The 14945-nt window shown below is 43.8% G+C and overlaps 1 protein-coding gene across 4 annotated transcripts in view; it reads right to left on the bottom strand.

Annotated features, from left to right (window-relative positions):
- Positions 1-14467, bottom strand: part of LOC115133190 (transcription factor EC-like) — a 54881-nt gene extending 40414 nt beyond the window's left edge. The window contains exons 1-2 of one of the 4 annotated variants that reach the window (XM_029666172.2): positions 11527-14467; positions 1909-2191 (exon numbers count right to left, since the gene is read on the bottom strand). In XM_029666172.2, coding sequence (XP_029522032.1) covers positions 1909-2169 — 261 coding nt within the window. In that variant the 5' untranslated portion in view covers positions 2170-2191; positions 11527-14467. Of the gene's footprint in view, positions 1-1908; positions 2192-8710; positions 8902-11526 lie in introns of those variants that run through there. The other 3 variants (XM_029666173.2, XM_029666171.2, XM_029666174.2) reach the window with 3 other exon arrangements.
- Between the last annotated feature and the right edge of the window lie 478 nt (positions 14468-14945).

Here is a 14945-nt window from a genome sequence, read left to right as displayed (position 1 = left end):
TATTTATTTCAGCTTTTTTTTTTTTTGACCCCTTTTTCTCCCCAATTTCATGGTATCCAATTGTTGTAGTAGCTACTATCTTGTCTCATCGCTACAACTCCCGTACGGGCTCGGGAGAGACGAAGGTTGAAAGTCATGCGTCCTCCGATACACAACCCAACCAAGCCGCACTGCTTCTTAACACAGTGTGGCCACCTTGGCTAGCGCACACTGCGCCCAGCCCGCCACAGGAGTCGCTGGTGCGTGATGAGACAAGGACACCCCTACCGACCAAGCCCTCCCTAACCCGGGCGACGCTAGGCCAATTGTGCGTCGCCCCACGGACCTCCCGGTCGCGGCCGGTTACGCCAACCCAGGGACTCTGATGGCACAGCTGGCGCTGCAGTACAGCGCCCTTAACCACTGTGCCACCCTGGAGGCCTATTTCAGCTTTTATTTCATTCATCACATTCCTAGTGGGTCAGAGGTTTACATACACTCAATAAGTATTTGTTAGCATTGCCTTTAAATTGTTTAACTTGGGTCAAACGTGTCGGGTAGCCTTCCACAACCTTCCCACAATAAGTTGGGTGAATTTTGGCCCATTCCCCCAGACAGAGCTGGTGTAACTGAGTCAGGTTTGTAGGCCTCCTTGCTCACACATGCTTTTTCAGTTCTGCGCACAAAATTTCTATTGGATTGAGGTCAGGGCTTTGTGATGGCCACTTTAATACCTTGACTTTGTTGTCCTTAAGCCATTTTGCCACAACTTTGGAAGTATGCTTGGGGTCATTGTCCATTTGGAAGACCCATTTGCGACCAAGCTTTAACTTCCTGACTGATGTCTTGAGATGTTGCTTCAATATATCCACATAATTTTCCCTCCTCATGTTGCCATCTATTTTGTGAAGTGCACCAGTCCCTCCTGCAGCAAAGCACCCCCACAACATGATGCTGCCACCCCCGTGCTTCACGTTTGGGATGGTGTTCTTCGGCTTGCAAGTCTACCCCATTTTCCTCCAAACATAATGATGGTCATTATGGCCAAACAGTTCTATTTTTGTTTCATCAGACCATATGCAGTTACAAACCGTAGTCTGTCTTTTTTTATGGCGGTTTTGGAGCAGTGGCTTCTTCATTGCTGAGCGGCCTTTCAGGTTATGTCGATATAGGACTCGTTTTACTGTGGATATAGATACTTCTGTACCTGTTTCCTCTAGCATCTTCACAAGGTCCTTTGCTGTTGTACTGGGATTGATTTGCACTTTTCGCACCAAAGTACGTTCATCTCTAGGAGACAGAATGCCTCTCCTTCCTGATTGGTATGACGGCTCCGTGGTCCCATAATGTTTATACTTGCATACTATTGTTTGTACAGATGAGCGTGGAACCTTCAGGCATTTGGAAATTGCTCCCAAGGATGAACCAGACTTGTGGAGGTCTACAATTTATTTTCTGAGGTCTTGGCTGATTTATTTTGATTTTCCCATGATGTCAAGCAAAGAGGCACTGAGTTTGAAGGTAGGCCTTGAAATACATCCACAGGTACACCTGACACAAATGATGTAAATTAGCCTATCAGAAGCTTCTAAAGCCATGACATAATTTTCTGGAATTTTCCAAGCTGTTTAAAGGCACAGTCAACTTAGTGTATGCAAACTTCTGACTCACTGGAATTGTGATACAGTGAATTATAAGTGAAACAATCTGTCTGTAAACCGTTGTTGGACAAATTACTTGTGTTATGCACAAAGTAGATGTCCTAACCGACTTGCCGAAACTATAGTTTGTTAACAAGACATTTCTGGAGTGGTTGAAAGACGAGTTTTAATGACTCCAACCTAAGTGCATGTTAACTTCTGACTTCAACTGTAGGTAAAGAGTTGTATATCCCCCATGTGAGAAATTGAACAAGAAGGTTGTCCATACCTCCCATGTGTTGTGTGGTTGATACCAGGCTGGAGGCTGCTGCTCTGTGTAGTAGGCCCCCTGGTATGGGCATGGAGGGCGGGCAGGCCGGGTTGGACAGGCAGGTTGAGGAGGGTAGAGGTAGGGCCGGTGCTGCTGGGGCCAGGTATGGGGATGTGGTCCTGGTGGGCCCAAGTATTCCTGCTTCACCCCCTCAGGCTGTCCCCTTAGTTGACCCCTCACCAGCTGCACCACAGGCAGGTCAGTCGGGGAATCGAACATGGCTCTCCACGAATGGTCTTGTCTGGGTCGAAGAGAAACAGGACAGACAAGGGCCAATACAGTCATTAAGCCACTCTGTAATGTTTGACCCTTCCCACCTTGCTCACCAAATACCCATATGGGGCCATGGGGTCATGCTTGCTGGGTGATGTCCTTGTCTCTTCCTAAAGCTACTAAATCTTTTAGGGGATAATGAGAGTGTCACTGTAGTAATAAAGAGCATCGTGTTCTGTATAAACCCTCGAAATTACCGCAGCATACTGAATTCAGTTGATACATAAACTAAATCAAGCTGGGCAATTGAATTGGGGAAAACAAGATGCCAGCAAACCAATGTTATCAGTAAATAACGAGAGCTATCTGTAAATGACTTAAAGTGACATATTGGGGACTATTCATCCTAATCATGATTCAGTGCAGTGTGGCCTGTCTGTAAACAGTGTAATACATTTAAATGCCATGTTTTACTTTACGTTGTATAGTCCCACAGAGAGATTGTACGTCAATAAGTCAATTTGGGGCCTTTCTCAGTAGTCTATTATGCACATCTGTCAAATAATTGTCTGTGATCATATAACATACAAGTTGACACCTTTCATTTTCCTGGTGGTTTTGTTCAGATATGGAGTCGGGCAACTTCTGCCTACATTGTTAATCATCTGTGGCACAAATGAGGACCCCTCAGCCAGCTTCGGCTGCCCTGGCCCATGCCTGTTTGAATGTCTGTGTGTCATCCCTATGTGTTCCCCATTAGAGCTCAGGCAGTGGAGAGACGGCCCCACACACTCAGAGACAGCTTTGAGAAGTAAACAGAGCAGAGACTAGAAGGGAAGGGGCCTCTAATAGGGAGGTAAGGAGAGGTGGCAGTGAGGTGGAAGGGAAGGAGAAGTGTGTGGGCCCTAAGCAATGGCCCTTCTCCTCTTCATCCCTTCTTTCACATGGAGATGTAATTGGCAAGGTTCTGGCTGGCTCTCTCTCCATCTCTCCATCTCTTTCCGCTTCTTTCTTTCTCTCTCCCCCTCACTCTCCCTCTCTCGCTTTCTCTCTCTCCCTGTCCCTCTCCCTCTCTCTGTGCATAACGCAAACACTATTTCATTTGCCCCTTCTTCTTTTTTCTGTTGCCAGCATTGCAGAGCCCCCGGGGTGCTAGATAATTGCCCATTCTACCTCAGACACTGGACAAATGTGTTGGATGAAGTTGGGCGACGGGGAAATAAAAAAAATTTAGTCTACCTATCATCCATTCCACGGGCGATACCCTGTTTTAGCCTGCCCATTTTGAACAATTGGCCTTGTCTGCACTTGACTTGGGTCTGTGTCTGTGTTAGCCATTGTTTGTGTGTAGGTCCCTCTATTAGGGAGAGGACATTCTGCCCTCTCTGACAAGGAGTCCATTTTTTGCCAGTGGTAATATACTAATGGGCACTTGTGGGCAAGGTAATGTCACTAAACCAGGCTTTTGTTGCCAGTTGCACCCATTACACTACTTAGTCATATTTAGAGGTCAAATGGCCCTAAAGTCATTTAGCAGTGACTGTCTTTGTCTATCATTTACTAAACAGTTGACACCTGTGTTAGGGGTGGATAGTGTTGAATTGAAAAATAAGGATGTGACTATATATGCCCACCAAAATGATTTCTATATGCATTTATACTGAACAAAAATATAAATGCAACATGTGAAGTGTTGGTCCCATGTTTCATGAGCTAAAATAAAAGATCCCAGAAAAGTTTCTTTCTCTCAAATTTTGTTTACATCCATGTTAGTGAATATTTCTCCTTTACCATCCACCTGACAGGTGTGGCATATCAATAAGCTGATTAAACAGCATGATCATTATACAGGTGCATCTTGTGCCGGGGGACAATGAAAGACCACTCTAAAATTGTGCAGTTTTGACACACAATACACTGCCACAGATGTCTCAAGTTTTGAGGGAGCGTTCAATTGGCATGCTGAGAGTTGAATGTTCATTTCTCTACCATATGCTGGCTCCAACGTCATGTTAGAGAATGTGTAACCGTGCCAACCCAGGACCTCCACTCCCGGCTTCTTCACCTGCGGGATCATCTGAGACCAGCCAACCAGAGAGCTGATGAAACTGAGGAGTATTTCTAATGTAATAAAGCCCTTTTGTGGGGGAATTTTTTTTGATTGGCTGGGCCCCAGTGGGTGGGCCTATGCCCTCCCAGGCCCACCCACGGCTGCTCCCCTGCCCAGTCATGTGAAATCCATAGATTAGGGCCAAATGAATTTATTTAAATTGACTGATTTCCTTACAAGGTAAAAGTCTGTCGTCCTGTCCCTGAACAAGGCAGTTAACCCACTGTTCCTAGGCTATCATTGAAAATAAGAATTTGTTCTTAACTGACTTGCCTAGTTAAATAAAGGTCCAAATAATTTGAAAACCAAAAAAAAATTGAACTGTAACTCAGTAAAATCTCTCAAATTATTTTATGTTGCATTTTATATTTTTGTTCTGTATATTTCAATGAGATGGACCTCATACTACATGCATATTCCATATAGAATAGATTCAGCAAATTATATTCACAGTCTGCCGTAAAATCAAGGTTGAATATGATTGAGTCACAAGATGATGAAACATGACATGTTAGGAAGCTTAAAAGCTTTGAAATCCCCTTGTAATTGTGTCCTCTCTTGCAACGTATTGATCACAGCGTGGTATGACCACTTAATTCTCCATCAATGGGTCAATCAGATCCCAGTTACATCTTCCTGATTCAACGGGCCTCCAGGCTATTTATTTGGGGTCTTTCGAAGGCAACATGCAAATGTTATTCGGTTTCGTTCCTTTTAAAAGAGACAGCTTTCGTGATTGTCCCTCTGCCCCTCCTCTGCCCAACTCACACACACACATAAATGTTTTTTTGACTATTCTTGTGGGGACCAAAAAATTGATTCCCATTCAAAATCCTATTTTCCCTAACCCTTAACATAATCTTAACCCCAAACCCCTAAACATAACCCTAACTCCTAACTCTAAACCTAACACTAATTGTAACCCTAAACCTAACCCCTAAGCCTAAAATAGCCTTTTTCCTTTTTCCAGACACATTTTGATTGTTTTACACTATCCTTGTGAGGACTTCTGGTCCCCACAAGGATAGTGCAACCAAAAACACACACAATACACACACGTCCTTCTCAGCCCCAGAGAGAGGAAGTCAGTGCATCGTTTCCTCAGGAGGATGTTATGTTCTGAGCGTCTGTGTCACAGTCTGACGAGCAAACCCCCCCCCCCCTCATGCCCCCTTTCACCCACTCAACCACCCTCCACCTCTCCTCCTCATTAAAACCCATCCCACAGACACCACCATTCTGTGAGGCTCTCTGCTCTCGCGTCACCTCCTATCCCCCACTGCCTCTGTGTCTTCCTTTGAGCATCAACCCTTTATTTTCATCAGGCAAGACATGAAGAGAAAAAAAACATGTTTCTTCTCTCTTTCCTCTCTTGTCTTCAGTGGGCTGCTGGGGCTTTGTGACTGGCCTTTCAAGTAGCAAGCACCTATTTATTTGCTCTTTTCACCGCTAATTCTCCATCATTGTCCCTCCACACCTCCCGTGGAGCTGTGAACCAGGCAGCCATGAGAGACTGCTTTCTCTCCTTAGGATGTGAGTCACTGAGCTGGGATAATGATGAGGCTACGGACCCTGGAGAGATGCAGGCCTTATTCACGGCACAGCACAGCACAGCCCTGCTATTCTGTTCTGAACAGCCCAACCGTAAGCACTCTGCTACTCCACAATCACCACATGTGTTATGTGTGCAAATGAACTCAGATTATAGGTCATAGTTATATGAAATCACTTCTTGACATCACTTTTCCTTTCAACTGCCGGGTAGAATAGGCCTACCAGTCCCATGTTGTGTTTCAAGATGTTTCCTGACAGTCTGATCATTCTTCGGGCTTGTTGTTTGAGAGGCATGTTGACACACAGGCTATTTGTTTTGAGGTAGCCGACAGCTCGCGTCCTTCGTCAAGATATCACACTTGTTGATTGAACCGTCTCTTCACAAATTTGTACCACCTGCGTTCAGTTATCAGACAGACAGACAGACAGACAGACAGACAGACAGACAGACAGACAGATAGATAGACAGAGAGCATGTCTGCCTTGCGATTGCAGCATTACCCTACCCATGAGAGAGAAAATACACTTGGATCTATCTGACTGTCTGCCTCCCAAGTCAATCAGATCACTTTCGTTACTTCAAAGACAAATGCGCCCCAGCATAAGAGACAGTGGATTGGTCTCAGATTCCTCGTCTCCATCCTCTATGTCAATCTATGTCATCTCTAGTTGGTCAGGTCTGGGTTGCAACGTATACGTTCACCGAACTCAATGAGACCCCCCACTGGGGTAAGGTTAACATGGTCTCCACTTGGAACTGAACTGTTAGACCATACAATGATACAATGTTTGCATTATTTCATCTCTCTCTCTCGCTCTCTTTCTACATCTTAGTCTCTGTTTCTCGGTCTCTCTCTCTCGTTCTTTCTGTCCGCCTTTCTGTCTGTCTCTCTCTCCGGTATGTCTATCTCCATCCCTCTATCTCTCTCTATTCAAGCCTTCTTTCAGCATTTTAGTTTAGTGTCTGTGGAGCAGTGAAGTGCCCACTCTTTTCCCCTCTACGGCAAAGTGAGTGTCTGAAGGGCTCTCCCATCACCAGACATAGCACTTGATAGAAGAGTAGTGTCATCTCAAACCAAAGTCATCCTTTTCTTATTGAGGCAATGTTATTTAGTTCCACTATCATTAACATTAGTATAATATCTGATCTGTGTTATATCTGAGATACTATCAGTATCTGAGATACTGAACACTAAGGTGGTAGTGGTCCAAGATGCTCAACTTGTCTTCATGCTCATGTTGTATTTCCCCTATGATCCACAAGAGGGCAATGTATACACTATTTCCTATGCTCCTTGTGGTTCCCCTCTCTTGCCATCCTATAGGAATGCATAAAGGACTATTATACATTTACGTCCAGTTGGGGTAAAAACTATATTAAGAAATCCTATTATAGCCTAGGTATTACATGACTCATGAAATAACTCTGACTCATTGAGTAGCCTACTCCCACACAAATTACAACACACTGACAGCATGCCAACCCTTTTCACATAGTGGACACACCACTCATAATGCACAATATGCATGTAGAGTTTTCGCTAAGTCATAGTGACACGTTCTGTAATGACTCATGTGCCCCTTTAAGTACTGGCACTGGGTCCCTCGCCCCTCACCAGTGTAGGGTGCAAGCCAATGCATTCCTGTCTAAACAGGATGCCCATATAACATGATCATATCAAATGCCCCGTGATGAATGTGCCAAATTACAGAAGTCCGAGAGAGTTTTATAAAACATATTGAGAATCATATCTGGTGACCAAACAAAACAGGAAATCCCCCCCCCCCCCCATTAAAAGGGGGGTGTGGAAGGCTTTTCTTGCAATGCCATTGTGTACAGTGTTGAAGTTCACTGGAACAAAAACAATCACAGCACATGAGACATGCTGTTCTCAGATGAACAAGCACAAACAACTGCAAGGCTGCAGCAACACGACTATCTACAGTGACTCACACGTTTATTTCCTTTCCTGGTACTTCTCAATCACAAAGCGAGATGGATTTTTTTCTTTGTTTGGGGAAAAAAAATCAAATGTCAGTAAACCTCAGCATTACTACATACATTTTAATCAGGGCATATAATGACTTAGAATCAAGCATATATAATAGTAATGGAACACTAGTCACTTTAATAATGTTTAAATAATGTTTACATATTGTTTTACTCATCTCATGTATATACTGTATTCTATTCTACTGTATTTTAGTCTATGCCACTCCGACATTGCTCAATCTAATATTTATATATTTCTTATTTCCATTCTTTTACTTTTAGATTGGTATGTATTGTTGTGAATTGTTAGATACTACTGCACTGTTGGAGCTAGGAACACAAGCATTTCGCTACACCCACAATAACATCTGCTAAATATGTGTATGTGACCAATAAAATTTGATTTGATATATTATTATAGAGTTATTTTAGTTCCCCAACATCGCATAGCCAATCGGAACCATCACTTCAAAATACCCAACAAGTGTCAAACAGTTTAAATGTTTCCGATGTTTGTAAAGAGCAATCCATCCTGAATAAGATATACTTCCTGTTAAGCAGGATGTGGTTAGTGGAGAAGTTAGGGTTGGATAGGACCAGAGTAGGTATACATTGTATCCAACCAATCGTCTACGGTCAGATACTTCATCCCCCCCTCATGCTCAAGGGTAGCATTGGGGATAGGGTTATCTGATCCTAGATCTGTGGTTTGAAGTACCTCCAGACAAGGCACAGAATTCCATCATCATCCAAATGTATGGAATCCATTCAAATGAAAATCACACAGGCCTACTGCTACAAACCTTTGCTAGCTACACTTTTTAAATCAGAAATATGTGTCTAGATAAATCTGTGATTATTGGTTATGAGAATGAACTGAATTAGCCTACCTGTGTTTGGAGTGGTTAGCAGGTCTGTAGGTGAAGTCAATGGAGTATTATAATGTTGCACTCTAACTTCAGCTTTGGATATCAGCCCTGGATGGGCAAGTGAAAAGGCCCTAGATATTTAACCAAAACCCTGTTTCCTCTTTTGTGTCTATTGGAGCGGAGTGCAAAGGGAAGTTCTTGCGTCAAATCCTTGGTTTGACATATCTTGGACAGAAATAATCACCCACAGATTTTGACAAGTCATCCTGCTATGTATACTGATGAATGTGTGTCACATCACTCACTCCGTGGCGTCTTTTTCAAAGAGGGATGCGTTGTTAGGATGGAGTTCGAGCTTTTAGGAGCGGTGATCGAAAGTATAAGTGACATTGTCTGTAAAAGTTTCAGGTGAATCTTCAGTTTTTGACATGGCATCTATTTCCTCAATGAGGGATGTTCGAGCAAGTTCTTAACATAATATTGTTTACAGTAAACAGGGCTATTTGAAGTCCTTAAAGTCAGATACTGTACATTGTAAATGTACATTGTAAATTTAGTATAAATGTAGGCACAAACAATTTGATATCATGAAAGAAAAATACTATCAGCAGTTACTTGACATTCCTTTTTTCTATATTTTTTACATTTCGCACTTGATTTAGACAGTTGGAAACAAAGAGGGAGACAGGCAAGTAGGAGAACAGTAGATGCAGGAATTGAACCCCAGTTCACGGTGGGGTCTGGGGATTGGTATATGTGTCTAGCCGTGAGTGTTGCTGCTAGACTGCAGGCTCTGCACAGTTACTTGACTTTCAGCTAAGTCTTGACTCCTCAATCCTCAATCATTCTTGAGACAGTCTATCCATGTCTGTCTGTCGAGTGCAGTTCCTCTTCTCATGAACAAAGAAGCATAACAGGAGAACGTAATTGCCAACCTTTGTGGAACTCTGACACTCTGTTCCATCCGGTACAAAGGCAAAGCACTCTTCTATTCCGCGTCTGTTGAGCCCATGTCTGACACACACAGTATAATCTACATAATTAGAAAGACGAACAGCCCATCAGAAGTGATTTGAGAGAAAAAGCCTCCAATTTCCTCTCAAAATATGTACCATTATGATTATGTTTATTCACACCAGTTAGGGATGGCGAGAGAGGGACATGGATGGGCACTTGTTTTGGCGAAAAAAGAAGCATCTTCAGATTGTCCACAGGGAACAAACAGTACTGAACCCCCAAAAAATCAAGGCGTCAGAGAAGCACTTCATTACTCGGCTTTCTCCCTGCATTATTCTGTCTGAGGGGATGAACTAAGTGGTTAATCAAGCTGAAGCCTATGCCTTGTTTGAGGGGCCAGGAGTGGACAGGAGAGGCCCGTGGCTATGGATGCTCCACGGACCGTACACAAACACACACACGCAGTACACACACACACACACACACACACTGCATTACAAACACGTAGGCAGGGAGTGGGCAGACGATGGAAGCAGACACTCAGAGGCTTGTGTCTGCCTCAGTGCACAGCAGAGGTGAAGGGTCGCCCAGCTCTGAGAGGGGCAGCAGGCGTCCCACTGGACAGAGGAGCTCTTCTGTGTGATGGTGAGGTGGATAGTGCAGACTACTCGTTGCATGTCTTTATATGACCTCTCTCCTGTTCTTTCTGAGAACTCAAGTATCATCATCAAGGTCTGATTGTCCAGCCAGCATTCCATCAAACGCTAGAAGAAAGGGACACGTTTATATTTAATGAACCATTGACTTTCTACAATGTTTCTGTTTCTACATTGTTGTGTTTTCCCGCAAATAACTTTGTCCACTGCTTTAATTTGATTCACATTGATCAGACCCAATTCAATAATAACTGCTTTGTTTGTGTTTTCTGTCTATTAACCCAGTTGAGATTGCTAGTATTCCTGGTATTTCCAGTGACGATTTCCAGTGAAGATTTAAAGCATGATGATGAAAAGCATTATCCATTGATTTCAGTAGAGATTTCTAGTAAAAGCCTGATGACGATATCTCCTATTTTGTGTTTAGTCCGTAGACAGAATGTCCCGTGGACAGTTCACCCTGGTAGACAGACAGAGTCGGAGAGAGAGGTGGCCCGGCGAGCCGAGCACAGAGATACTGTTTGATCTCCCCGGGACAGGTCAGGACTCAAAGATTTAGTGTGTGATCTCTGGTAGGGAGCAGGAAGAAGAAGGGAAGCATGGCCACCGGCCCACAGAGACCCTATTATGACCAAACACATCAGGGAGGCCAGACTGGGAGATCAGTAGCAGCATTGGAAAGGAAAACTGGGTCAATAATATGCATTGGTCAATGGCCTGTGTGTGTGTGTGTGTGTGTGTGTGTGTGTGTGTGTGTGTGTCCATATTTCTCTTTGTCTATATATGCTTGCCTGTACTTTATCATAGGTAATAGTAGGTATATTGTATGTCATAGCAGACACATAGCCATATCTTGACATGGATGAGACAGTGACAGTATATATGTATTTAATTAATAACTTAAACATGAACTTTAGAAGGAAGGTGATGAATATTCCATCTCAAATTCAAATTCTTCCGAATGTTCAGACAACTCACTACAGTGTTAAACTTTTTGTCCAAAAGTTTCAGGGAGACAGTCAGATCAAGATCAACTAATCTCTCTTATCTTCAAAACTGCTAATCTTTTTTGTCCTTGATTCTGATCGATGCATTGACTCTGTTCTCCAGGAGCCGTGTCAACTCAGCCTAGTCAAGTTACACAAAAGATAAATGTTTTTAAAAAAAATGAAAATGTTCCACCTTTTTAGATGGCAATTGTATGTGGCTTCATGTCTGGCTTACCTGTGCCTCTTTGATCATGCCGGAGCATGGAGATGGGATGGCTGGGCGTTTGATTCCAGGGGTACTTTGACAGCTCACAGGCTGGCAAAAGGCTGTCGGATGTCTGCAGGCAGATCAGAGGAGACAGGGTGGAAATCAGAAGTCCAGCTGGGAGAAGATCAGAAGAGACACAAACTTCAGCGAGAGCCATTGTGAGGTACACAGACAGTGGCTCTGATAACTTTTCTGTTTCTTGTTTCTTTTCTTATTTTTCTTTTTTCCTTTCGGTACGTCCTTTTCAGAATTTTGAACGGCTCATTTAAAGGGTCTGTGAGGTTTTGTCTGACTTTGACAAAAGAGGTGTTTTTTCCCCCTTTTTTTTCTTCTTTTGGTTGCCTCTCGGGGTTTGGCTTATTCGTCATGGGGGTGAATAACTGTTCGATACTTACAGTAGGCTCCACACATTCGCATTGCACATGTTTTAAGATAGGGATTTTCAGAAAAATTGATTTTTTTACCTGAACGAGACTAACCTGGTTAAGGTTTGGATTCGTTCCAGATCACGGAAGATCTGCGTTATTGGTTAAAAATGTAAAAGCAACGTTCCCGCGTTCACATCTCCTTCGCATAGAGTTGATCAGGCTGTTGATTGTGGCCTGTGGAATGTTGTCCCACTCCTCTTCAATGGCTGTGCAAAGTTCCTGAATATTGTCTGGAACTGGAACACGCTGTCGTACACGTCAATCCAGAGCATCCCAAACATGCTCAATGGGTGACATGTCTGGTGAGTATGCAGGCCGTGGAAGAACTGGGACATTTTCAGCTTCCATACATTTTGTACAGATCCTTCCTACGTGGGGCTGTGCATTACCATGCTGAAACGTGAGGTGATGGCGGCAGATGATTGGCACAACAATGGGCCTCAGGATTTCATCACGGTATCTTTGTGCATTCAATTTGCCATCCATAAAATGCAATTGTGTTCGTTGCCTGGAGCTTATGCCTGCCCATATCATAACCCCACCGTCACCACGGGGCACTCTGTTAACAAAGCTGACATCGACAAACCGCTCGCCCGACACAACGCCAAACACGCTGTCTGCCATCCAGCAGCGGATTTAGGTATAGGTAACATGGGCAGTCACCCAGGGCGCCATCTTGCTGGGGGCGGCACGGGGCGGCCAAACAAAAAATGTTGGAATGGTGACATTTGCGCGATTGGTTTTCTATCGCTCATTTGCACGTCATGCCACTTGCACGTCACCGTGTGGGACTGTGGGTCAACTAACCTTGTCGGAGTGGGCGCCCTGATTTTAGTTTGTGACCTAGGCAAGCTACTACCTGGGAAGGTCTCCCACTCAGAAGTACGAGATGGGGAGGGGGGGCGATGGTAGGTTGACCTCAGGTCTCCCCACTGGAAGCCCGAGGTAGGGGGGGAGCGGGGGAATCTATCAAATAGCACATCTGGCACTAAGGGGACGCACAGAAATGCTGTACTCTCCATCAAATGGAAATTTCCTCAAAGAGGTTGAACTGCTGGCACAATTTGATCCAGTCATGAAAGAGCACCTCAACCGTGTCTAAAAAGGGACCTCGAGTCACACCACCAATTACTTTGGCCACCAAATACAGAATGAACTCATCGATTTGTTGAGGTAATTTCAATCCTGGTGAGTGACATCAAGCTGGCAAAATTCTTCTCTATCATTCTATACTTTGGCATCTTACACAAACTGTACACCCTGTTCTCAGCCTCCACACAGCGATGGGCCATCCCAGAAAAACATGTGGACATCACTTTGAAGATGTGGACTGAGACAAGGTGGGAGAGTAAAGTTAAGAGTGTCGAGCCACTGAGGTATCAGGCAGCAGCGGTGAGAGAGGCACCGATTGAGGTGAGTGATCAAACCAAAGACCCTGTGATAAAGATTTAGGCCCAGTTCTTGTCAGAGGAGGTGGTATCATACCGCTTCAGCATCTGTACAGTGGTGTGGTGTGACATCTGGAGCCAGATCCAACATGTAAGCAAGCTGATGCGGTCTCCCAGTATGCATGTGGATGTTGCAGTCAGACTTCTCAGAAAGACAGAGTGAGGTCTCAGCAACTACAGGGCAACAGGCTTTATGACCGCACAAACGTCAGCCAAGGATGTTTGCGACGGTATGAATGTAGAGGCCGTTCTACAACAGAAAAGTCTGAGGTCCACAAAGCAGACACTTTTCATACAAATCCTTTTATGAGCCTTTGAGTCATGGCCCTGAAGAAGCTGGAGGTGACATGTTTTTCAATGTCTTTGTTGATTCTGCAACCTCAGCCCTTCAGGAAGTGTGGGAGAGAAGTTTGGAGTGCTGTCAACCTTCTCTCAAATGAGGAGCTGACACGACAATGTGAATCCCTTAGTATGACACTGCACTATAAAGAACACTCAGACTTGGATGGCAGAGAGCTTGCACAGGAACTGAAGAACTTGCCTGACTTGCCATCGAAGACCGTGACCCTGCTTGAGCTGATGATATTTATGCACAAAAGGGAGCTCTTAGAAATGTATCCAAATTTGTGGACTGCTCTCAGAATGTGTCTTACTCTTCCAGTGACCATAGCTGAAGCAGAGAAGAGCTTTTTAAAGCTGAAGCTCATGAAATCCTACCTGAGGTCCACCATGTCACAGGAACGCCTTAGTGGCCTTTCTGTCATCAGTATTAACTATGCAATCGCTGGGCAGATTTATTATGTTGATGTAATTGATGAAGGCAAGAAAGTTCAGGGTTTACGTGTAGATGGCAGTTGTGCAATTTAGTTTGTGTGTTTCTTGTTTGAAGTGCAACAGTGTAATCAATCTTCTTTATAAAAGTGTGTTATTCTATTTGTGTGATAAAGGATTTGTGCAATTTAGTTTAATTTGTGTGTTTTTTGTTAGCAACAGGGTAGTAGTGTAATAATTCCATTCTCTTTTCTATTTGTATTTATATACTACAATTTGTTTCTATTTATCTTTGTTACTTCTTTTTGATATTTATGAGTTTTATTTTTGTATATATTTTTATATTTATATAGTTTTAAATGTTATGATTAATTATTTGTGTTGTTCCAAATGTCTGAATAAAAATTACAAATAGTGCAAAAGGGTGCTTTTTTTTGTTTGTTGAGGGGCGCTAAGGGGGGGGGGGGGGGTTCACCCAGGGAGCCATACAAGCTAGAACCTCCACTGCTTGCCATCTGCCCAGTACACTTGAAACCGGGATTCATCTGTGAAGAGCACACTTCTTAAGCGTGCCAGTGGCCATCGAAGGTGAGCATTTTCTCACTGAAGTCGGTTTCAATGCCCAACTGCAGTGAGGTCAAGGACCTGGTGAGGACGACGAGCATGCAGATGAGCTTCCCTGTTATGGTTTCTGACAGTTTGTGCAGAAATTCTTTGGTTGTGAAAACTCAGTTTCATC

The sequence above is a fragment of the Oncorhynchus nerka genome, linkage group LG8, assembly GCF_034236695.1.
Source record: "Oncorhynchus nerka isolate Pitt River linkage group LG8, Oner_Uvic_2.0, whole genome shotgun sequence".
Taxonomy (NCBI): Eukaryota; Metazoa; Chordata; class Actinopteri; order Salmoniformes; family Salmonidae; genus Oncorhynchus; species Oncorhynchus nerka.
The sequence above is the reverse complement of the archived record's forward strand: the minus strand, read 5'-3'. Positions and strand labels throughout refer to the sequence as shown.